Below are 23,830 nucleotides of genomic sequence, written 5' to 3'. Positions count from 1 at the left end.
GGAACAACTTTATTTTTTATTAGTACTGCAGACTTATTAAGATTTGAACTCGTGACTTCTTGGGGTCTTTGGCAGTACCAGAATCAAAGTTATGCCCCAAATACACACAGGAAACTGAGCTTGGGTGTTGAGATTTTTATTTTATGTACAAAATTGCCATTTTATATTACATACTTATTACATGACAAACCGGCATGGGATGAAGAAGTTAATCATGTACTGAAAGTTCCTTTGCAGTTCTTGAAGCCACTTATAGTAGTTTTGTCACATATTGATTTTGAATTTCATCCTTGGTACCAGCAGTTCAGCTGCGTTAGCGTGGATGTGTGCTGGCATCTGTTTTTTAACTAAGGAGCAGATTGGGAACCCTAGCCCCATCCCTGGAGGTTTTGCTTGGTCTCCGCTAATTTTCTTGAAAACTCTTGAGTCTAGGAAGGTCCAGGTGTCAAGGTATTGCCTTGTTGTAGACTCGTACAATCGTCCTCAACATGCTCCTTGTTTATGTTCTATCCCTTCTAGCGGCTGTACTCTCGAGTACTGCTCCTCCTAGTCTGCCGCTAGCTTGCAAAGTTTGTGGGTCACGTAATTGTTATGTTGGTTAACTTCGAATTGTGCTCTTTCTGTCTCGGTCTTTGTTCTGCAGGAAGAAAAGAAATAAATTGAAAACAAAGTGCTGGGGAAACTCAGCAAATCTGGCAGCATTTATGGAGAAAGAAAGAATTAACGCTTTCAGTTCAATGAGTCTTCAGAACTCATGGATTTGAATTTGTTCACATTTAGGTGCACATGTGACTCCTGGATTTATTGCACTGTTTGCCCTGCTTTATTAACACAACTGAGTTGATGAAAAAGCTTCAAGTCACTTGAGCTCTAACCTGTTCCCGGGTTTTGAAGCTCCTCTTTAAAGCCTCCTGTTTATGTGGCTGGCACCTGTCTAACTTTGATTTACATTGGCCACATTAAGTAAGAGTAGGCAATTCAGCTCTTTGAGCCTGCTGCACCATTCACTGTGATCACAGCTAAACATCCAACATCCACTTGTTCCCCACATCTTTTGACCCCATTTGACCATCTAAAGCTTCGTTGGCAGTATCACTTGTCTACTTGCTCTTTTTAAATAGTGAAACTGGTAGGATCTGTCTCTGTGATTAAAGAGACCACTGCTGAGCTCTTGATTGTATGTGCATGCATGTGTGTGCATGCCGGTGTATACCTATGTATGTATAACATAACCCTGTAATTATTAAATTGGAAATTTAAATCCAATTATAGCAGTCAGAGGCCCTTCAGTCCAGCTCATCCATGCCAAACTCAAGTAGTTCACTTGCCTGCTCCTGGCCCATATGCCTTGTCATGCCCTGGTGGAGCAATGCTGTCTCCATGCAAGCAGTGTTAACACTATTAGGTTTGTGTAGTGACTGCAGAGCCAAGTGCTGTCATGCCTTGAATCGAGGCACGAGCTCCATTGCAGACCAATTTCTGTAGCTCCTTCACTCTCTCGTTTCACCATGTCCCCTCCCCAGAAAAACCCACTTGCTCTTCGGTTCAGTTTTTAATGTTTTTCAAATTCTCCCCATCGCCTGCACTGTGATTGAGAGTTTTGACAGCTCAGGAAGCTGAGGCTGGAAAAACCACACAGTGAAAACTCCTATCGCACCTCGTCAGCTTTCAGACATGTGTGATGCGTTAGTTTGATTTGTGGCTGCCCAGAAGAATGGAGCTGGAAACATTTATTTTGCTTGTGCTGGGACTCAGGAGAACTTCATTTAAAACAAGAGCCTCTGATTTCATTCCTCACCCTAGCCTTTACTGAGGGGTTTTTCTTTTGTGCTAAGCCTGAAACTCCCAGTTGACTGTTTCCCAATTCCCAGTTTGATCTGACTGAGCTTGATCTTCCGATCTCTCTCCCCTTCCACCAAGCATCAGTTCCTGATACAATGTATTGCTATACACGTTGGCCTTCTGATCCCGGGCCTGCTGTGCACACCAGTGTTATATGTGGAAGCTGAGATCTTGGGCTTTGCCACAGGAGGGAAACTAAAGGGATCCCTGGGACTGCTCCTCCTCTCACTGTTGGGTTGACCAGCCAAAGAATTTTTTAAAAGTTACTATTGGCAGAGAATTTAATTTAGTTATTCTCATCATTAGGTCAGCATTTATTGCCTATCCCTTAATTGCTCTTGAAGATGGTGAGGTGCCTTCTTGAACCACTGGAGTTCATGAGGTGTAAACAAGGAGTTCAGTGGTTTTGACCTCCGAAATCCACCTTGTGTTAATAGATGAATCTGCACCACATGGGCTGCAGTGCATCGGTCAACAGCTCACCACTTTCTCAAAGGACAGGGGCAATAAATGCTGGCCCAGCCAGCAGCACTTAAATCCTGTGAAGTAACTTAAAAGTGCTGAAAAGACTTTTCAGCAGACTCTAATTTAAAACCCAATTGTGTGGCACCCACTCAGAAGTTGCGTATAGCTGCTATAACTGACACTGCCCTTTTTTTTTAAACAGGCCTCTTCAGCTTCCAGTCATTAATCTTCCCTGTTGTTCAAAGCAATGTACTAGGGAGCTCCTGGTAGCGATATAAGTACCTCTCCGTCAGGAGCAGATTTCTTTTTTCCCCCCATTTCAAAGTGCAGTAACTGTACAGGATGGCTTTGTTCATCTGCTTCCAAATAACCCTTCAGTGATACAATCCAGGGTAATGAAAGTAGGAACTTAATGCATAGCAGGTAATTGTTTATTGCACCACAATAACTGGGCAGTGAATTACTTTGGATATATAGTGAGTGCTGTTGTGTAGTTAAATGTGACAATTGTATTTAATTTCCCAGATCAGCAGTGTGCTTAAAGGTTCATGCATTTATTTGTGGACATGTTGGTTGAGGAGACACACATTTGACCAATGCAGCAAAAGAGTCCCCAAAAATGTTGATGCAGTATTTTTGACATGTACCCCCTCAGAGAAATGGAACTTCAATATGCTAACTCAACTAAAAGCCACTGCCTCATTGCAGCACTGGGAATGTTGGCTTGAATTATGCTCCAGATTGGAAATTGAATCCAAATATTTTGATACGAAGGAAACATGCTACCAAATGAGGTGAACCAATGGAGGGTGAGGGGCAGGGAATTAATGGTCAGTCATCACGAATATCTGGTTCATTCATGTATATACCTTTTCACCCGTGCCCAGAGGTTTACAGTGGTTATCCCACTGAGCAAGTTATGAAATTGATTTAATTGATTTCATCAGTTATGATCTGACACTAGACTACAGAAAGCTGCAAAGACTATCTTTTGAAATCCAGGTGGTACACCAACATCTGCCACCTCTGACCTATTTCAGTCCCACACTACTGTCTTGATTCATAAGGCTTTCAAAACAACTTTTCACTGGAGCGTAGGAGGTTGCAGGATGATCTTATTGAGGTTTATAAAATCATTAGGGCCATAGATAAGGTGAATGACTAGAGTCTTTTCCCCTAAGAGAAGGGAGGAGAAAGTTTTAAAAAGGACATGAAAGGCAACTCTTTTTACACAGAGAATGGTTTGTGGGTGGAATGAATTGCCAGAGGAAGTGCTGGATGCAGGTACAGTTACAACATTTAAAAGGCATTTGGGTAAGTTCTTGAATAGAAAAGTGTTGGAGGGTTATGGGCAAAGCACAGGCGAGTAGGACCAGTTTGGTTTGAAAATATAGTCAGTGTGGGCATGTTGTTTCTGTGATGTGTGACTCTATGACTCCATGACTCGAGTACTCAATAAATACTGCCAAACCAGCATCCTCAATATGCCAGGTATAAACATTTGTGTGTCAAAATGGATAAGGAAAAGATCCACACATTGATAAGCTTTTCATCTTTCACTCTTTGGGACAAATGCATAAATGTCAGATTTCAAACCATCAGGAGTATTTGTGCTACATTTTAAAATAAAAGGCATGGGTGCAAAATGAATGGAATAGGTTCAAGTCATAGAGTCATAGAGATGTACAGCACGGAAACAGACCCTTCGGTCCAGCCCGTCCATGCCGACCAGATATCCCAACCCGATCTAGTCCCACCTGCCAGCGTTTGGCCCATATCCCTCCAAACCCTTCCTATTCATATATCCATCCAAATGCCTCTTAAATGTTGCAATTGTACCAACCTCCACCACATCCTCTGGCAGCTCATTCCATACACCTGCCACCCTCTGTGAAAAAGTTGCCCCTTAGGTCTCTTTTATATCTTTCCCCTCTCACCCTAAAGCTATGCCCTCTAGTTCTGGACTCCCCCACCCCAGGGAAAAGACTTTGTCTATTTATCCAATTCATGCCCCTCATAATTTTGTAAACCTCTATAAGGCCACCCCTCAGCCTCCGACACTCCAGGGAAAACAGCCCTAACCTGTTCAGCCTTCCTTATAGCTCAAATCCTCCAACCCTGGCAACATTCTTGTAAATCTTTTCTGAACCCTTTTCAAGTTTCACAACATCTTTCCGATAGGAAGGAGACGAGAATTGCACGCAATATTCCAACAGCGGCCTAACCAATGTCCTGCACAGCTGCAACAAGACCTCCGAACTCCTGTACTCAGTACTCTGACCAATAAAGGAAAGCATACCAAAAGCTGCCTTCACTATCCTATCTACCTGCGACTTCACTTTCAAGGAGCTATGAACCTGCACTCCCAAGGTCTTTGTTCAGCAACACTCTCTCTAGGACCTTACCATTGAGTGTATAAGTCCTGCTAAGATTTGCTTTCCCAAAATGCAGCACCTCGCATTTATCTGAATTAAACTCCGTCTGCCACTCCTCAGCCCATTGGCCCATCTGGTCAAGATCCTGTTGTAATCTGAGGTAACTCTCTTCGCTGTCCACTACACCTCCAATTTTGGTGTCATCTGCAAACTTACTAACTGTACCTCTTATGCTCATATCCAAATCATTTATGAAAATGACAAAAAGTAGCGGACCCAGCACCGATCCCTGTGGCACTCCACTGGTCACAGGCTTCCAGTCTGAAAAGCAACCCTCCACCACCGCCCTCTGTCTTCTACCTTTGAGCCAGTTCTTGTTGTGCATTTTTGAGTGACCTTGCTACCTTTTCCATGGCAACATCTTGGCCAGTCAGATTTAACTTGCCACCAATCAGCATCTTTTTCTCTCATAGAAATTGGTGTAGTTGTTTGAAATTTGACATTTTTGCTTTGTCCTAATGAGTCCAAGATGAAAAGCTTTGGCAATGTGTGTCTCTTTTCAGCAAGAGTTCAGTTCTGTACGACCAAGGGACTGTTTATACCAGTCCTCAGACTCATTTCAGTGCTGGAGTCTGTCTCGCACTGCTCCAGAGGGACTGGCCTCAAAACTGAGCATACTATTGCTGTGGAGGTGGAGAGTGGGTGATGAAGGGAATTGCCTGAGCCCCTTTACTGAATGACACAATGAGCGTAACCTACTCCTCCGTTTCCTCGCACCAAGGAACTTCACTGCAGAATAACACCTTGTGTCCATCTCTCATCACTGGCAGCCTGCCTGGTAACTGTACATAAAGCTTCTGTTTAAAATTCAAGGCATTTATTATAAGTATCTGAAAAAACAAAATTCTGCCTTGATTTTCCTGTCTGTTCCACTTGACCATATGCTAGCTTTATCTTGTGTCTGAGTTTTATAGAGGTTCGTAACAATTCAGGGGCAGGGGAGAGTTGCAGTGTCGGGGTAGTTATACTAAGTTTACCTACTTGTTCAAGAGATATTCTGCCTGTAATTCCTTGGGCTAAAGTATTATTTTAATTGTTTCAAGTTTTTAATCCTGTTACTCGGGTAGGGTATGTTGATGCTGCTGGTAGTGTTTCTGTAGTGAGATGGGGATGTGGCATGGATCAGGGAAATGAGTTGAGTATTACAGCATGCAGGTGGAAGGGGACTGTAGAGGGAAGTTTTCAGCTCATCCCAGATGCAGGGTAGACAACTTTAAGAAGACTTTTCTTGCATCTCACTTTTTATTTGAGAATATAGGCAATGCTAAACGTGTCAAATGAAAAATGCTACTGGATTTTGGAAGTCTGAAATAAACACAGACGATACTGGAGAAACTCAACAGGTCTGGCAATATCTGTGGAGAGAGGGACAGTTAACAATTTAAGTCTGTTTTGATTTCTTCAGAACCAGAAGAGTCATGTTGGACTCTGTGTTAACTGTTTCCATCTCCACAGATGCTGCCAGATCTGCTGAGCTTCTCCAGCAACCTGTATTTGTTTGTGTGTTAAGGATGTGCTCAGTTTGTGTTTGTCTGAAATGAGCTTTTGGTTGCACATGGCACTTCACTGTAATTTATTAACTTGTTTCTCTCTCCGCACTGAGCAGAGAATATAATCATTGACTCTCCAGAGAGTGGAGGATCAGAATGAAGGATCACTGAGCTGAAACATAAGTTCTTTTTCTCTCTGCAAGGAGACTCCCTGACCTGTTAAGCATTTTTAGTGTTCTGTTTTGAGTCAAGACCAAGCCAGCCTTAGTCAAGGACCACCTATTGACTCAGCCTGGCTAATGTTGATTGGTTTACCAGGCTGGTTCATGGGATGACAAAGTTGAAGACTGTGGCGCTGGAAAAACACAGCTGGTCAGGCAGTATCTGAGGAGTAGGAGAGTCAACGTTTCAAGCATAAGCTCTTCATTCCTGATGAAGACTTATGCTCAATGTCAATTCTCCTGCTCCTTTGATGCAGCCTGACCTGCTGAGCTTTTCCAGCACCATACTTTTTGACTCTGATCTCCAGCATCTGCAGTCCTCACTTTCTCCTGGAATGACAGGACTGATGTATGAAGAGAAACTGAGTTGGTTGGGATTATATTCACTGGAGTTTATAAGAATGAGGGGATGTTTTATAGGAACCTGTCAAATTGAATCAGCACTAGACAGTGTAAAAACAGGAAGTGTTTTCCTGATGATCAGGGAGTCCAGAACAAGGGTTCACGGTTTAAGGAAAGGGAGTAGTCCATTTAGGACTGAGATGAGAAATTTCTTCACCCAGAGAATGGTGAGTCTGTGGAATTCTCTGCCTCAAAAAATGATTGAGGTTAAAACATTGAATGTTTTCAAGAAGAATCTAGATATAGTTTTTGGGGTTAAAGTGATCAAAAGGTATGGGGAGAAATCAGGAACAGGTCCTGAGTTAAATGATCCTCTCTGATCATAATGAAAGGTAGAGCAAATACCAAGATAGAAATTCTTCTGCTCTGATATTCTACGTTCCCTTCTGAAAAAAAAGCTCTTGGTGAACTGGTTGGATTGTTACTCATGTTCACTGTTACTGAAACCAGATTTCCATTTCTACACTTTTAGGAGAAAATTCAAATTGTCCACCTGCTGTTTTGAGCTTTGGATGTGTACCCATTTGATTAATAGGACAGTAACACCATTACACCTTGCTTCAAAGAGGAGAACATGGTGAATGTTGAGGGAGTGCAGGAGAAATGCATTTAAATCAGTAGAAGCACCCAAAATGTCACTCAGCAAGTTGCATTTCTCATTTTACTATTTGTCACACATGAAATAGATCCCCTTTGGATGTTTGTCACTGCTGTCCCTGTTCCTAGTATAGCAAGAGCGGAGCTTAGATGTGAACAATGTTTTGGATACTCCTTTACCTGGCTTAACACCACTGTAACTTTCAAATGTGAAGAATGTAAAACTGAAACAGGTCAGCATGACAGGTTTCAGGTTTCTTCAGGAAAGCCATGTCTGAGGATCTATTGCAGGTCTTTTGAGGGGTATCAGTAATTGGAGAAATTCCTGCATCTTCACACATCTCTGCATTATTATAGCTTTTGAATGGACGTTTCAATAACGAGAAGTCATGCTTTCAAGGTGAGAGATGGAAAGTTTAAGGAGAATACACGCGGCAAGTACTTCATGCAGAGGGTGGTGGGCATTTGGAACGCGTTGCCAGCAGAGGTGGTAGAGGCAGGCATGGTAAATTCATTTAAGGTGCGTCTGGATAAATGCATGAGTAGGTGGGGAGTAGAGGAATACAGATGCTGAGGAATTGACTGACAGTTTTAGACAGTACATTTGGATTGGCTCAAGCTTGGAGGGCTGAAGGGCCTGTTCCTGGGCTTTAAATTTTCTTTGTTCTTTGTAGACAGCTCATCAGAAAGAACAGTGTTATTTTAATGTGCCAATTATCACTCCTGTTTTAAATGTGTTACTGTATCTCTACCTGGTGCTGAACTGGGGTGGGCTAGGTTTGGGGGGGGGCGGTGAGGGGAGAGGGGTTCATGCAGCAGAGCAGAGTGAGTGTGTTTTAAACAAGCAGGTATATCCTTTGCCGGAGTCCAGCCATTTTCTTTTTCTGTTCTGAATAGTAAACAATGTCCTGGCAAGCGTATTACAAAAAGCAGCTGATCTCATCGTTTAATCACATCACCTCATGGGCCCATGTGAGATGGAAGTTTGTAATGTTGATTACTTGAAGTTGGAGGTGGCATTAGTCAAGGCGTCTTTAGTCATTTTTCAAATAGTTAGGAGCTTGAATTTTTTTGGATGTGTGTTTCTGGACTTTCTTGGTATTATTCAATGATGCAGCACAGAGATGTGGATGGGAGAGACTAGGGGAGGATGTGGCTGAAGGTGGTGAAGAGGTACACTGCGATCTTGACCAGGTCAATACATAAATGGAATCGTACAGTACAGAAGAGGTCTTTTGGCCCATCATGTCTGCACCAACAAGCTACTCCAAAACTACACTCGTCCCACTTTCCACAACTTGGCCCATAGCTTTGAGTGTTATTACATGTTATTCAAGTACTTTTTAAAGGTTATTAGGTTTCCCACCTTAATTATCTTCCCAGGTAGTGCATTTCAGATTCCCACCACCTTCTGGGTGAAATTCATTCCCTCAAATCCCCTCTCAACCTCCTGCCTTTAACCTTTTTAAAATTGTCCCCTCGTATTGACCCTTCAATGAAGGGAACAGCTGCTTCCTATCCACCTTGTTCATACCCTTATAATCCCTTAAAATCAATCAAATCCCCTTTCAGTCTTCTCCGTTCTAAAGAAATCTTACCCAGCCTCTCTTCGTAGCTGAGCTGCTCCATCCCTGTCAACGTCCTGGGGAACCACCTCTGCACTCCCTCCAGTACAATCACATCCTTTCTGTAGTATGGTGACTAAATATTGCTATCTTGCTACAATACAAATTGCATGATAGATTACTGAGAATTGTATTCCATACAGTGTGCATGTAATGAGTGTATTGAATAGCCAATACATTTGCCACAAAAAGATGATTTGAAGTTATTGGGCTGTCCAGAAATGTACAACTGTGACTTAGCTCATTCAGCCAGCTCTGCCTATGCTGACTCTCTGAAAGAAGAACTCTGTTTCTTCCCACTCTCCTTTTTCTTTACTGCCCCTGTTCTTAATTTTTTTTTGAACATTGATCTACTTTTCTATGAAATCTCCTCTTGTTTTTCTCTGCCCAGGTGAGCTTGTCCTGATTTGAGTTCTTTTGATGATGTGGTGATACTGGTGTTGAATCAGCGGGGACAAGTTCAGAAGTCATATGACACCAGGTTAGAGTCCAACACATTTATTTGAAATCGTAAGCTTTCAAACTGCTGCTCCTTCGTCAGGTGAAGTGACTTTGCTTTGTCACTTTGCCTGATGAAGGAGCAGCGCTCTGAAAGCTTGTGATTTCAAATAAACCTGTTGGACTATAACCCGGAGTCATGTGACTTCTGACCTTTTGATGAGGTAGCAGAGCCAATGGTGATGTGTTTGGAATTCTAAAAGATCTTTTTGTTTCATAAAGTGTAGCATAAACAACTTGACACAGTGACAAAATGAAGCCAATGGAATAAAAGGGACAGTGACAGCATGGATATGACTCTTTGTATTGCCCACTTTCACTGCAAGTGTATTTAAGAGTGTATTTAGCTGTTATATTTTAATCAAACGGGAGAAGGTTTGGGTGGTTTCTGCATGAGTATATGACTGAAATATACCATGAATTGAAAAACCAGAATTGCATTGTAGGATTTAAATGAACCCGTTTGGCCATGTTATGACATATATCCAGGACAGGTAGGACTTGAGCTAGGGCACAGGTACTGCCATGTGGTCACAAGAGCCCTTAAATATTGCATTAAAGCCTTTCTTAAGACACTTGATGCCTCAGAGCACTGAAGCCAAGGAAGTGCTTCTGATGTATTGCCGTTGTTGTAATGTAGAAAACCTGGCATTTGTTAAGTGTTATGTTATTTGATAAATTAATGTTGGCTGGATAACCCATTGCTGTTATATTGATTTGAGGGTTAAATTTTGGCCACTGCACCTGCTCTAGTTTGAAATAACACTATGAGACATCCTTTTATGTCTTCATTTTCAGTTTGTGTTTAATCTGAAAGACAGCAACACCTGACAGTTCTACGATCCCTCAGCACTGTACCGGAGTGTTAGCCCTCCTTGGATGCTCTGGTCCGGGAAGGGTGCTTCAGAATTAAACTTTAGGGCGCATAAATTATTTTGATGGTGAAAAAGTCTGGTGTGCTGTCTCTGTTCAGAATGATGACAGAGGTTGGGTTAAATGGCTTTTATTTGCTGTAGCACTAACAGAGACTGACTGAATTGAATGTTCCTCAGGCATTTGCATCCTCTCACTTTCACAACTAGATTTTTTGACTGGGAATTTTTAAGAGGAATTGACAATGAATAACAGTTGGTGGTGGTTGGTGTTGACATCGGAAATGGCACACCAATTACTAATTGCACTCAATCATAGTAATATTTCAAAATCAGTGGGTGAGTCTGTTGGTACGGACATTGTCGGTACGTCATTACGTGCTTCATGTTCAATGATAGAGTAAGATTGTAAACATTCATCGGTCACCTTTGCTCATATACTGCACTGCTTTCTGACCAGTGTAGTCAGATGTGACTGCTCGAACATAAACTAGTTCTGAAAGCTGAGACTCGGTGTCCTCTGTGGACTAATTAGTAATTGCACTAATTGCTGTAGTTAATTAGCAGCATTGTTGCTGGTTTTCGTTCAGTGATAGTAACAGGTTGTATAAAATCCAAATCCATCCTTAACCTATCACATTTTAATAGGATAATACACTTTTTACTACTTGTCCACGGCAAGACCTAACAGTACTTTTGCCAGTCACAACCGAGTTTGGGAATAGCAATCTTTATGAATACTTTTTTGAGTTCTGGCGCTGACCTAAACTCCTCCAATCCTCAGACTGCCTTGCTTTAATCCTGCCTTAACCGCCTATTGATGACTGCAGCACTAACTATCCAGATCTGTCTCTCTAATTCAGCCCTCCAATCCCCTCATCTGTCTCCCTGTCTGTCTCTCTCTCTGTCTCACTTTCTGTCTGTCTGTCTCTCTCTGACTGACTGACTGTCTCTTTTTTTCAGACCCGATTTAAAAATATCACTCTTTTAGACATGCTTCCACATTATCAACCAATCTACGTCTTGTTTTGGTTTGATTCTGTCTGTGAATTACCTGTGTTGTTTTTTGACATTAAAAATACTGTGTGAAACCACATTATTCAGATCTCAAAGTACGGTCTGTGACGGGGAAGTCCGATAAGTTTGTGTATTGATTCTATCTCGACTCTAACTGTTTTTTTCAGAACGTTGGATCTTTTGCGAAACTGTGAATTGCTTCAATCTCTAGTGTTTCTGGGATTTGAGTGGGAGAGACTGGGAAGTGTGCATGTATTCATGTCCCGCCAGTGTTTTTACTGCACCATCCCAAGAGGATAGCGATGAGCACTGTCGAGAATCACAAGTGATTCATGAATTTATTCAAACAGAAAAAAGCCATTCAACCCATCATACATGTGCTGAAACTTGGAAAGAATAGTTCAACTCGTTCCACTCCCTAGTCTTTTCCCCATAGCCCTGCAACGTCTCAAATATTTATCCAGTCTCCTTGGAAAGTCATTCTTGAATCTGTTTTTCAGGGGGGAGAGAGAGAGATTGAAAGCCTTTTTAATGTATTGATGGAGATGCTTGTATATGTGAGCTTGCAGCAAATCACTTATCTTGTGTTTCATCGTTGAACTACCTATATCTCAAAGATTGCTTCTGAATGTGGCAATGGTGAGAGAGACTAGGTGGATATTTACAGCTAACTCATTAAAGAAACCCCAGTCAGCACTACAGAGAAGTTTGCTCTGTTTGGAGAATAATTCTGACAAATCCACTTTCACATTCCTTTGCCCGCTGTTTTATCCCTACTGGAAAGGGTGGCATTAAAATTCCCCTTTATGATGAAATTCTGGTCCCTATCTGGTTGAAATAGCATTTAATGGCAAGGACATATCTGTAACTTAATTATTTTGAAATTTATTATGAAATTGAATTTGTGAGAGTGCAATGTATTCTATAGTGCCTTTCATGTCCTCTGTGCAGCACATCGCCTTCAAAGAAAGCATTTCGCAGCCAATTAATTAGTTTAGACATCCAGTTGCTTTTGTTTTGTGGACCAATGCACCAACCAAATAATGCATATCAAGATCACATAAGCATTAAGGTAATTGACCAGTTCACCTACATTTGAATGTTAGATTTTACTAGGACGACACTCCCTTTCTTCTCTGTGTATACTTTGGGGTCCCAGAACCACTGCTACAAGTCGAATTGACCCTGGGTTCAGTCCTTCATACAAAAAAATAGCTTTTGTGAGAGCACAGCACTGACTACCGTGAGGATATTTTGCCTTGCTGGATTTAAGATGGCGATTGTTGTGATCTGTGAGAGGATGGGTGAATGAGTTTGCTGATGTGGTGTGTTTGCGCTGTGTATAATGTATGCTCACGTGATCTATGGTGGCATTGGTAATATTGTTTATCTCAGATTTTTCCCGTGGTTTGGAGTGCGCTCCAAATATAAATACATGTCTTTCTCAACTGTGAGCAATTGCTGTAAGGTTTTGATATTTGTTTCAAACAAGTTGAAGACAAGATTGACATGTTTTTGAGGGAAACAGTGTTAAAATATGATGTCATTTGATGTCCTCACAGGAGATTTTAAAATAACTTTTCCTTGACAAAATGGTCCTTTTACCTACTAAGTTTGGGCCTCTTTTAACGGTGAGCAGGCAGGTTGGTTGAAAAGAGTAAATGTTAACACCTGCCCTGGATTTACTTAGAGTAAATCACCCATGCTTCACATTATAAATTGCTTGGCTCAACTGCATATGTGACCGTAAATTGCAATATGCACAACGAATTGAACACATTTAATTTTTGTGTAACTCTGTTCTGCGCTAAACTGTAGTGGAGAACTGTGGAAGAAGAACTGAAGCCATTAACAGTTGATTTGAAATGGACGATTTTATGAGCCTGCCAACTATGTTCATTGTGTACTGTTTGAGTCAGTTATTACTGTTTAAGAAAAGTGGGAAGGGGGATGTTTAGGAAGTAGGAAGATGAGATTTAAATTACTTGTGGTAAGATAATGATAAACTAGTTGCATAATTTAGAATCTTGGGTGAGAGGTGATGTTTTTAGTTGGAGATGCCTTATATACTAGCGTAACCTCCTCAGAGAGTGAGTGGAAAACCAGATAGAGTGCTGATTGGTCAAGTGTCAAAGGTTGTCTCATATGTTGTCTGTGGCCAATCTGACCCAAATGAGAGGTGCCTGACTGCAGGCTAGGACCAGAGTAGACAGTTTTCAATAATCCATGATTGCTAGGAAAGTTTTGTACCTACCATTCTCCTCTGGTTGCTCAGACAGAAGGTGCAGATCTGTTTGGGTTGGTTGCTCTCTGTCTCGGTGACCCTGGTGCCAGGATAGTAGCTGGATGCACTTGTGTGACAGGGTTGTCCATCACCAGCCTCTCCCAGCAGCAACACGTTATCCAGATGTGAGATGTAACTGGAAGCCAACCGCAGGGTCTCTATTTTGGACAGTTTCCTATCTGCGGGCTCGGTGGGGATGAGGGTCCTAAGTGCTGTGAAGGCCGTGTTGACGCTGTTGGTCCTGTCTCTTTCTCTGGCATTTGCGGCTTGTCTCTGTCTAATGACTCCCGTTACCCTGGCTTTCCTCTTCCTCTTTCCTGCACCTCCACCATAAGGTCCCAGGCTGAAAGATGTCTCTGAACCCGAGCTCTCGCTGTCCAGCTCCTCGTCACCTTCCGACAGCATGCTGATCTCTGGGTAGAGGCAGCGACTGGGGACTGATCTTAACATGGCAAAGGACATTTCTGTGCAGGTGGGGATTAATTCACCCAGTCCGTCACCTTTTGCGTCTTTCCTTTTAATTTATTCTTTTTTCCTCAAAACTCAGGACAGGATCTAACAAAATAAATTTTAGCAATTCATACTGAAGTAACTTTCAGGTTCTCACCTTACTCCCTTTGCCAACAAAGTAATTTTCCTGCTCGTCTGATTCCCTGGTTTTCACTTTGTTCTGTCCTTCCACACTCTACCTCTTACCTATCCCTTTTCTCTCTCAATATATATTGCTGTATCTTTCTCTGCCTCTAACTGTTTCAGGCTTCGCTGAGATCAGGTTTTTATAAGCAGGAGGCGGGACCCAGTCAGAGGGCGTTCTAGGGAGATCCTCTGAAATACTTCTTTTATTTTAACCCTTTCCCAGGGCTTCCCTCAGCCCTCTGGCGTTTCACGTGCATTTGTAATCACTGACTCAGTTGGGGATGTGATAAAATTGCGTCTCCCATCCACATCACAGTCTACAAATTTGCTTCAAATTAATTATTCTCTTCTTCCCATCTCTCCCACCATCCCCCCGCCACCCCGTGTTTTTTTAAAAATTGGCTAGTACTTTAAACATGAAGATTTAATCATAGAATTTTACAGCATATATCGGGCTTGCTGACTTGTTTTCTTTTCCATGAGCTGTCTTGTCTAATCTAATCAGAATTTTCCAGCTCTCAAATTTCTATAATAGATCCATCTTATTGCAGCTTTTCTGCTTCCTTTCCGCATACTTTTAATATCCCACCCATCTCATTTCACTCTCTCTACCCTTCAATATCTCACCTTGTACCCACTTCCCCCACCTCACTAACTGCAGCCTTTAATATCCCAGCAGTCTAATCTCACTTTGCTGCTCTCGCTGTATCCTTTAAGATCTTTGTTGCACTAACCCTAAATTAATCTCGTCTTTGCCATGTCCTGTTCATGGCATGCAGCAGTTGAATTGAAGTACTGAATAGGTTGAATACAAGTCCCGTCAACCCATATATCACTAAATGACTCTGATGTCATTTGGTGAGTTTTTCAATCATTTTCCAATAAATTCCCAATGTGATGCTATTTCCATATGCACACGTACAAACTCTCAAATTTTATTAAAGTATATTTTTTAAATTAATTGTAAAAATGGAATTAAAAATTCTTACCAGAGAATCTGATTCTTGATTAAATATCTCTAATGTGACTGACATGATGCTTCTGTCAGTCCTATTAGTTTGGGTATGTGGAAGTTACAGGTTCAGAATAATGTTATTTTTTAAAAATCAATTGCTTCTCAGTTGAGAATATTTTTTGAAGTTTTACTGCATGCGTGTTCTCATCTTCACCACACTGCATGAAATTCAGCTCCGCGACTGCTATCTCTTTCAATTTTCCGTGAAATCAATACACACTTTATAAAAATACACGTCTTATCCACTATTGGTTCTGTGGCCCACTGGATCCAGGTTCATTTACTATGGGACAGGCCAGTGGTATAGCTTGCCAGAGCACCTTGAGTTGGGTATAAGAGCATGTGACCAGATGTTCCCAAAGTGAGTGGCTACCAGATGACTTGTGCTTGTCGTCGGCATTTGTTTGGAACTTCAGGGGACCATAGATTGGCTTCATGTGATTGACTCATGGTCAAAAAGCTTGCCAGCATTTGTCTTGAGATTTGTTCACCAATAGAATAAAACCTTGAGTACATAGAAAAGCTCTGAGATTAGCTGGCAGTGTTAGCCAACAGGGTTAATGATTGAAGGAAGATATTGAGGCAAATGTACTTGCTGTCAGGTTCCGACACGGCCTAGTTTGTTCCCCCACTGGTAATCAGGTTACCAAGTGGCACCAGTGGGGGATCTAATCAGGAGTAATTTGGGATCCTGAGAGAGCTGGCCAGTGGGAGAGTAAGGAAATTGGTAATGGGCTGCTTTTACATTGAATCCGCAAAACAATGGAGATTTTACATCTGGGAAAGTCATTGGAATATATGAAACGGTAAGCATTCCGAATGATATCCACAGTGGGAGCTGGACAGTATGGAGTGTGTCTCTCCTTTTAACATTTTGACATCGGAACAGTGTGATGCTATTCAGTGGCTGTCTGCCGCTCTTCAAAAAAAAATTCAAAACTAAGATCCCTTGTAACCTGGGCACTTTATTCGAAGTGACCTCTCTGGAAAGTCTCGTAAGTTGAGCTGACCTGAGATACTGTGTTTGAAGGACCAGGTTCCGGTGGTGTGTTGCAGACTCTGCTCAGCACCTGTTCCTCTCCAATTCACCACAGTTCCCCTTGGGGACATTGTTTAAATAGGCCCAAGAGGCTGACTTTCTTCCTCTAAAGCTCAGTTTTCACATTTGATCTCTTGATTTATGTCTTCCTTGTCTGTCTTTATCTCCACTCCCAAATCTCTTGTTTATCCGTGTTCTGGTTTAATTGTTGAAGCAGTGCTCCCAAGAATGTTAGTCATTGGTGTAGCCACTAACCTGTCATCATGGGTGCATTTAGCATTTGTAGTATGCCCATTTGAACTGTGTGACACAACCAGCAGCATTTTCTTTACAGAGTCCACTGAAATGAAAGTGTTCTGAAAGTGTCCGAAGTACAGGTCAGCATCACTGGTGACGGGAACATTCTGAGCAGGTGACTGGTCATGGCAACTAATGTAGGTCACCACCACTAAGAATTACCAGTGTGTGGGGGTGCCTTTAATTTCAATTTTTCCCTTCAACTTCAATTTTTCCCTTCGAGTCTATCTCCATTCTGACAAAGATGCATGTTACTCATTCCTGCGAGATTGTAGCTTCAGAATCCTTCGCCACTTTCCTTGACAGCACTGTGGGAGCACCTTCACCATGAGGTCTGTGGCATTTTGAGAAGACAACTTTTGATCATCATCTTGAGGGCAACAAAGAATGGGCAATAAGTGTGGGACTTCTGAGCAACATTTCAGCCTCAAGAATTTAGTGACTGGTGAGAGCAGTGGAAATCCGTGTTTATTCAATCCAGTAACTCTGTGTCATTGTGCAAATCACTTTCTGCAATGACCTACCAAGTCTCACAAAAGGAGTAGCAGTCATTCAGGGCCTGATGCTTGTGCACTAGGCCTGGCTTGAGTACGTTCATAGATGGATTGCAGCAGTTAAAGAAGGCAGCTCACCACCATCGTCTCAAGTGTTCTAAAGAAGAGACATATTGGACTCTGTTTCTCTCTCCACAGATACTGTCAGATCTGCTGAGTTTCTTCATTCTGTGTTTCTTTATCTTCATGGACAACTGAGAATGGTCTGGGTTGGTTGATTAGCCTGTCTTGCTTTATTGGAAGTAGAAAGACTGATTATTAAAGCAACCTCCTGCAGAAGCAGGCCATTCAGCCCATTAGGTCTGCTCCTCCATTCAATAAGATAATGGCTGATTTGATAATCCTCAACTGCACTTTCCTGTCTTTTCCCCATTTTCCCTTGCTGATTAAAAATGTCTATCTCAGTGTTGAATATACTTACTGACCCAGTCTCAATAGCTCTCTGCATTGAAGAATGCCACAGATTCAGTATCTTCTGAGAGAATAAATTGCTCCTTCTCTTTGTCTTGTGGATGACCCCTTATTCTGAGATTATGCTCTTTGCACCTCGACTCTCCCACAAGGGGAAACAACTTTTCTGCGTCTATCCTTTCAATTCTCCTAAGATTCTTGTATTTTTCAATAAGGTGGAAGGTGTCATCAACTGTGCTACCAAGCAGCACCTGCTCAGCAAAGAGCTGCTCACTGACACTCAATTTGCTTTCCATTTGGGCCACATTTCTGAAGATGGGTCACTGGTACTGAAACGTGAATTCTGCTTTCTCTCCACAGATGCTGCCAGAACTACTGAGTTTTTCCGCCAATTTCAGATTTTGTAGACAATATGCAAATTTGGACTGAAAAGTGGCAAGTAAATTTGCCACACAAGTGTCAGGCAATGACTATCTCCAAGTCAGGAGAATGTCAGCATCCTCCCGAGTGAATGTAAAATTAATGTATGCTTCTAGAAAGTCTTGGTGAGATCTTGTCTCAAATATTGTGTGCAGATTTGGCCTTTAAGGAAGGATGTGAATGTATTAGAAGCAGATGAGTGAAGATTGAATAGCTGGGCTGGGATATGAAGTTGACTTAGGATAGGTTGGACAGGCTAAATTGTTTCTGTTGGTGCTTAAAAGATGAGAGGAGGCTTGATTAAAGAATACAAGACCCTCAATGGTCATGACAAGATGGGTGTAGAAATGATGTTTCCTTATCAGGTGGGTTCTCCTGTTGAAGTAGCTATTTCCAAATTGGGGATTTCCCTTGACGGACAGAGACAAGAATTATTTCTTTTTGAGGCACTGTTATAATCCTAGTTGATTTTGTTATTGGACAAGTTAGATCCCAGACTTAAGTCTGGCTTGACCAATCATTTTTTTAATGTGATGGTGTGCCAGTGAAACATAAGTGTGCAATGCTACAAAATTGGTTTTAACAAGAAAATACAAGTTTATGATGCAAAATAAATGAAGATAAACTAGAGCACACTATTTACATAAAAAGCAATTGGAAAGATTTTGAAACATAGTAAAAGTACAGTCTCAAGTATCCTAACATCGTTTACTTTCATTCAAATAGCAGACAGAGTTCTCTATCACCATAGGTTTAATTTAACTGTTGCTTTCAGTTCCCAGTTTAGAGAGCTTAATAAGTGTCACAACTGAACTTAAACTTTCTTAGCTTCAAATGACCCCTTCAGGGTTCTACCAAAAATACTCCAGTACTGAGCTTTGAGCTGAAGGCCATGCAATTATTTCCTAACTTTTCTAAACTAACTCCTTCCATCTAACTTCAACCAGGACTTACGTGGACTGAAGCTTTCCAAGCTATGGGGTTTTCCCCTTTTAAGCAAAAAAAAATTAATTCTTCTAACAGAAAGTAGGTTCATACCCTTCAGTGTTTTTGTTTATCTCTATCTTTTTCTCTCTCTTTCTCTCTCTCTCTTTCTTTCTTTCTCTCTCTTTCTTTCTCTCTCTTTCTTTCTTTCTTTCTCTCTCTCTCACTTTCTCTTTTTTCTTTCTCTCTCTCTTTCATACATAAATACACACTCTCTCTCTCTCTCTCTCTCTCTCTCTCTCTCTCTCTTTCACATACTGTTTTTTTAAAAAGAAATCATAGTTTGAGAAATAGTGACCACTTATTCATTAAACCCCCTCAGAAGAAAATGGCACCAAGGTTATTTGAATATTTTTAAGGGAGAGGTAGACAGATTTTTATTAGGTAGGGAAGTTAAAAGTTATTGGGAATAAATGGGAATGTGGAATTCAAACAAACAGATCAGTTGAGATATTATTGAATGGGCCAAATGACCACCTTCATTTGGTCATCCTCTCCACGTGCAGCATTTCAAATGGAGGTGATCTTTTGGAAGGAGCAGCTTAGACACTTTAGAAGATTTTCTGTTGTAAGATGGAAGGAAACTTGCTAAAAAGGTCCAGGTGCCTATATGGCATACCTATCTATTTCTCTAGTATTGTGTGTTTCAACTCTACCTGACATACAATTCCAGCACGTAGCTGAGCAAGGTATCAGGTTGAATTGAAGGCAGTACTTTTGTCTGGGTCAGCAGGTCATGGGTTCAGTCTGCTGACTTGCTTGCAGAATAGCAGTAGCTGTGCATCAATTTGGTTGTGAATGAGATGTATATGGTTGCCTTCAGGACCTTGGAAGCTCTGCCTTTCTTGTCCTTGACACAGTGTAGCTGACTAGCACATTCCAAGGTTCAGGATTGCATGCTGAAGGATGTGCTAAGGTTTGGGGCAGCTCCTGCAGAATCATAGGCACAAAGAGAAACTATCAAAAGGCAGGAGAAAATGAGGACTGCAGGTGCTGGAGATCAGAGCTGAAAAATGTGTTGCTGGAAAAAGCGCAGCAGGTCAGGCAGCATTCAAGGAGCAGGAGAATCGACGTTTCGGGAAGAAGGGCTTATGCCCGAACTATCAAAAGGCATCCTACTTCACTAACTGACTTGAACACTCCATGTATTTGATCCACTTGTTTATGTTGCTACATGTAATCATAATAAAGTAGATTTCTTGTTAAACTTTATTTGTTTCCTCTTCACCAATGTTCATGGTGCATCTCAAAGTGGTTTTCTGTTTTTAGCTTTTCAAAACCATTCCGTATTGTGTATATATTCCTTATATGCAAAAATATTTTCTCTTTCTGCAGTGTGGTTTCTGGTGATCCAACTCTTGTTTTGTGTTCTTTGGACTTGAGATCAATTCTTTTCACTGTAGCTAACTGAATATGTGTGTGTGTCTTTCTAATAACCTGACTATTGACATAGTCTGTTGTTCTCCATGTAATTACAAGCTTTAATGCATGGTGTTTATCCTCCAGTCCCTTACATGTCAATCTGTGATAATTTAGTTTTTCCTGCTATTTCTTCCTTGTTATTGTCTAATTAGCCAAGTTATTTCTCTAGCCTGTCAAGAGTCTCATTCCAGTGGACTTAAAGCAGAAAGTGTTGGATAAACTCTGCAGGTCTGGGTCAGCAGTGTCCGTGGTGAGAGAAAGAGACAGAGTTAACATTTTCAGACTCTTCTTTGAGATTTGATTGCCTCTTTTAAAAAGCTCAGTGGTTAGCACTGCAGCTTCACAGCGCCAAGGACCCATGTTCGATTCCACCCTTGGTTCTGTGGGCTTTGCACATTCTCAGTGTATCTGAATGGGTTTCCTCTCGCAGTCCAAAGATGTGTAAGTTAGGTACGTTGGCTTGGGAGATTGCCCATAGTATCCAGTGATGTGCAGGTTAGATGGGTTAGCCATTGGAAATGCAGGGTTACAGGGATAGGATAGGGGGATGGGTCTGGGTGGGATGCTCTTCAGAGGGTCAGTATGGCCTGCTTCCACACTAGGGATTTAGTGATTAACATTGGACCTCACAAAAGGAAAGCAATAATTTCTCCATGTTAGTGATCTTTAGAAGATTTGTAGCTCTGGTTGATAATTATGTCAGTTAACTTACTGAACTGGAAGATTTGTTTTCAGGTGTTTTGTTATCATGACTAGGTAACATCATCTGCTGGAGACATTGGCTATATAGCAGAGGATGGTTACGATTAGTGAGAGTCTCTGGTGAAACACTGGCGGTGTGACCTGCCTCTCTATTTATAGGTCTTGGTTTCTTAAGGTAGGTGATGTAATTTCCATTTCTGTTTTTCAATGGAAGGTAGATAGGATCTAAGCTGATGTGTTTATTGGAGTTCTGGTAGAATGCCACGCCTCTAAGAGTTCACATGCATGTCTTTGTTTCACCTGTCCTAGGATGCATGTGTTTTCCCAGTCAAAGTGGTGTACTTATTTGTCAGTATATATGGAACTAGTGATTGTGGGTTGTGTCTTATGGTGGCTAATTGGTGTTTGTATATCCTGGTGACAAGTTTCCTGCTTGTTTGCCTGATGTAGTGATTTTTAACAGTTCTTGCATGGTATCTTGTAAATTTCTCCATGATCTGAAATACATAAACAATTTCCCTTTATAGTCATCTTTAGCACTCTGGATAGTTAGCATTTGGTCAGAGAATGAGCATTGCAGCTCCAGCATCTCTGACAATGACTGAAGAATCCTTTTGGTAATGTATAGTAGGTTGCTGCTATATCTTCTAAGTAATGCTTGTGGGAAGTTTGCATCACAGAACGCAATCATTGGGCATTATGATTCTGCACCACCTTTTTCGTCTGAGACTGAAATTGCTGCTTGCCCATAACTTCCTTTGTTTCACATATCTCGTCGGCCTCAGTCACTGTGGTAAAATATCCTCTGTTTTACCAGCCCACTGAGTAAAGATGTTTGCTCTAATCTCTCTGCACTTTTTTAGTTATCGTTTTAAATTAATAGCATCTTGTCATCGACTGTCCAACTAGAGGGTAGAAATTTCCTCCATTCACTTTCAAAACATTTCATAAAATGCATTAGCTATTTTCATCATCAAATTTGCTGCTCAGTTTTGATTAGTTTCTCCCTTCCTCTCTATACTTCCACTGTTATAATTCAGGAAGAATGTGCGTGTTTGTTTAAAATCTTCAGCAATACTCAACTCAGGGGCCCTCTTGGCACTTTTTAAAATCCCTTTAACATGTTCTAAAACCTCTTGTATTTCTCCTCGTTCTTTCCACAGTAGATATGTTTGTGCTATTCTTTCCTCCCTTCTGACTTTAATTGCCTTATCCATCCATTTTAATGTCTTGAGTGGTTATTTATTTCATCTCCCGATCATCAGTATTATTTATCCAGGATTGTAAAAGCTCTTTTTCTCTGGAGTACGACGACTTTTAGCAGTGGTTCCCTGTTCCTATCAGTCAGTCACCTCCTTCACTTTTGTCCTTTATTTCGGAGCTGCTGCTGTTGATTCTAATTGATTGGATTATCTGAGTTTAATCCCTCTCCTTCACCACACTCCAGCTTCAGGCATTAATCTCCTGATTTTCTGAAACAACAAGGTTTGAATTTTCACCAACTTTCTCCTGCTTCTAAAACTCCGTTCTGTTTTTTGTTCTATGCTTCTGAGTATGTGTCTTTGAGGCTCTCTTATATACAGTCCGTAGTAATCGCAAGTGCAGATGTTAAGTGAAGTTAAACCAATATTATTTCTTTACTGCTTAGTGCAGAGAAACTATGGCTAATCATGGGGCCGTCTGGAGATGATTGTGCTTTTTTTTCCTTTTTGCTAATGTCAATTTAAGCCCTGAGTATTTGGGGAGACTCCATTGTGGGCAAATGTGGTTGTGGGAGAGTCATGGGGAAATGAAATGCAAAGTGAGTTTGTGAAGGTTAGGAAGTGGTTGTGGTTGAAGTTTTTTTTCCCTATTTCTAATGGTAGTATAATCGTACCGCTTGGCAGTGTGCACTGTGTCAATGTCATGGAAAGGCAGACAATTTACGTTTCAGATAGACCCCTTCATGTTCTGAGGACTGTGTGTGTCTGTGTGTTTACATTGTGGCTTTCTTACAAATACAGAAGTAATATTTTATAGAGAAGGGAAGCTTGTCAGTAACCCAGAGTCTGAAATTTACAAGTGGTTACAATTGCCTTCTGAATGTTGAAATTTTTGAATAAGTGCATTTAATGCAATAGATTTTATGATGGACAGTTTTTGAATTGTGTATCCAGGGCAGGCCCAGTAGAAAAGTCAGGAGTCATCTGAGCAATTTTTCTGCAATGATATCAAGGTCGTCTTGGCAATAAAATACTCCAGAATTGGACCAGTTCTCTCCACCCCCACACCCAGAGCAAAACATTTTTGTACTGCTATGTGGATACACTTAAAGGTTTTTGAATAATTTCTGTCTGTACATTTGTAATAGCTACTTGATAGGTACGTGATTCTGATCGTCTGCTCCAGTACTACCATGCTTATATCCTTGCTGTGCACTGTCTGGGGTCAGATTCATATTTTTTAATCAAGGTGTTCATATGTGTTATGATATGCTTCTAGAACTGTTGGGACTTGATACCAGGCATTCTGGCTGAAAGGTAGGGGCATTACCTCTGTATCAGAAGACACCTTCTGAATTAATGCATGGTATTTCTAATGCCCTTTTTTATCTGTTGTCTGT

At 41.3% G+C, this 23,830-nt stretch overlaps 2 protein-coding genes across 2 annotated transcripts in view; one reads left to right on the top strand and one right to left on the bottom strand.

Annotated features, from left to right (window-relative positions):
• Nucleotides 1-23,830, top strand: part of bop1 (BOP1 ribosomal biogenesis factor) — a 164,773-nt gene that overhangs the window by 71,350 nt on the left and 69,593 nt on the right. The gene's annotated exons all lie outside the window — the stretch shown is intronic.
• On the bottom strand, nucleotides 252-14,470 carry scxa (scleraxis bHLH transcription factor a). Its single transcript, XM_060825670.1, has 2 exons — nucleotides 13,719-14,470; nucleotides 252-637 (listed from the first exon to the last, which is right to left on the bottom strand). The coding sequence occupies exons 1-2, from the start codon at nucleotides 14,208-14,210 to the stop codon at nucleotides 599-601; spliced, it is 531 nt and encodes a 176-aa protein (XP_060681653.1). The 5' UTR covers nucleotides 14,211-14,470; the 3' UTR covers nucleotides 252-598.

This window comes from Hemiscyllium ocellatum, chromosome 5 (genome assembly GCF_020745735.1).
Source record: "Hemiscyllium ocellatum isolate sHemOce1 chromosome 5, sHemOce1.pat.X.cur, whole genome shotgun sequence".
In the NCBI taxonomy this organism is placed as follows: domain Eukaryota; kingdom Metazoa; phylum Chordata; class Chondrichthyes; order Orectolobiformes; family Hemiscylliidae; genus Hemiscyllium; species Hemiscyllium ocellatum.
The sequence above is the reverse complement of the archived record's forward strand: the minus strand, read 5'-3'. Positions and strand labels throughout refer to the sequence as shown.

What these genes read in the sequence shown, in the direction of transcription:
- scxa (XM_060825670.1), bottom strand. Translation starts at nt 14,210, where the DNA reads ATGTCCTTTGCCATGTTAAGATCAGTCCCCAGTCGCTGCCTCTACCCA. An exon ending in TGAGCAACCAGAGGAGAATG is followed by an intron (nt 638 to 13,718) that starts GTAGGTACAAAA and finishes TTCTTCCTGCAG; the next exon opens with AACAAAGACCGAGACAGAAA.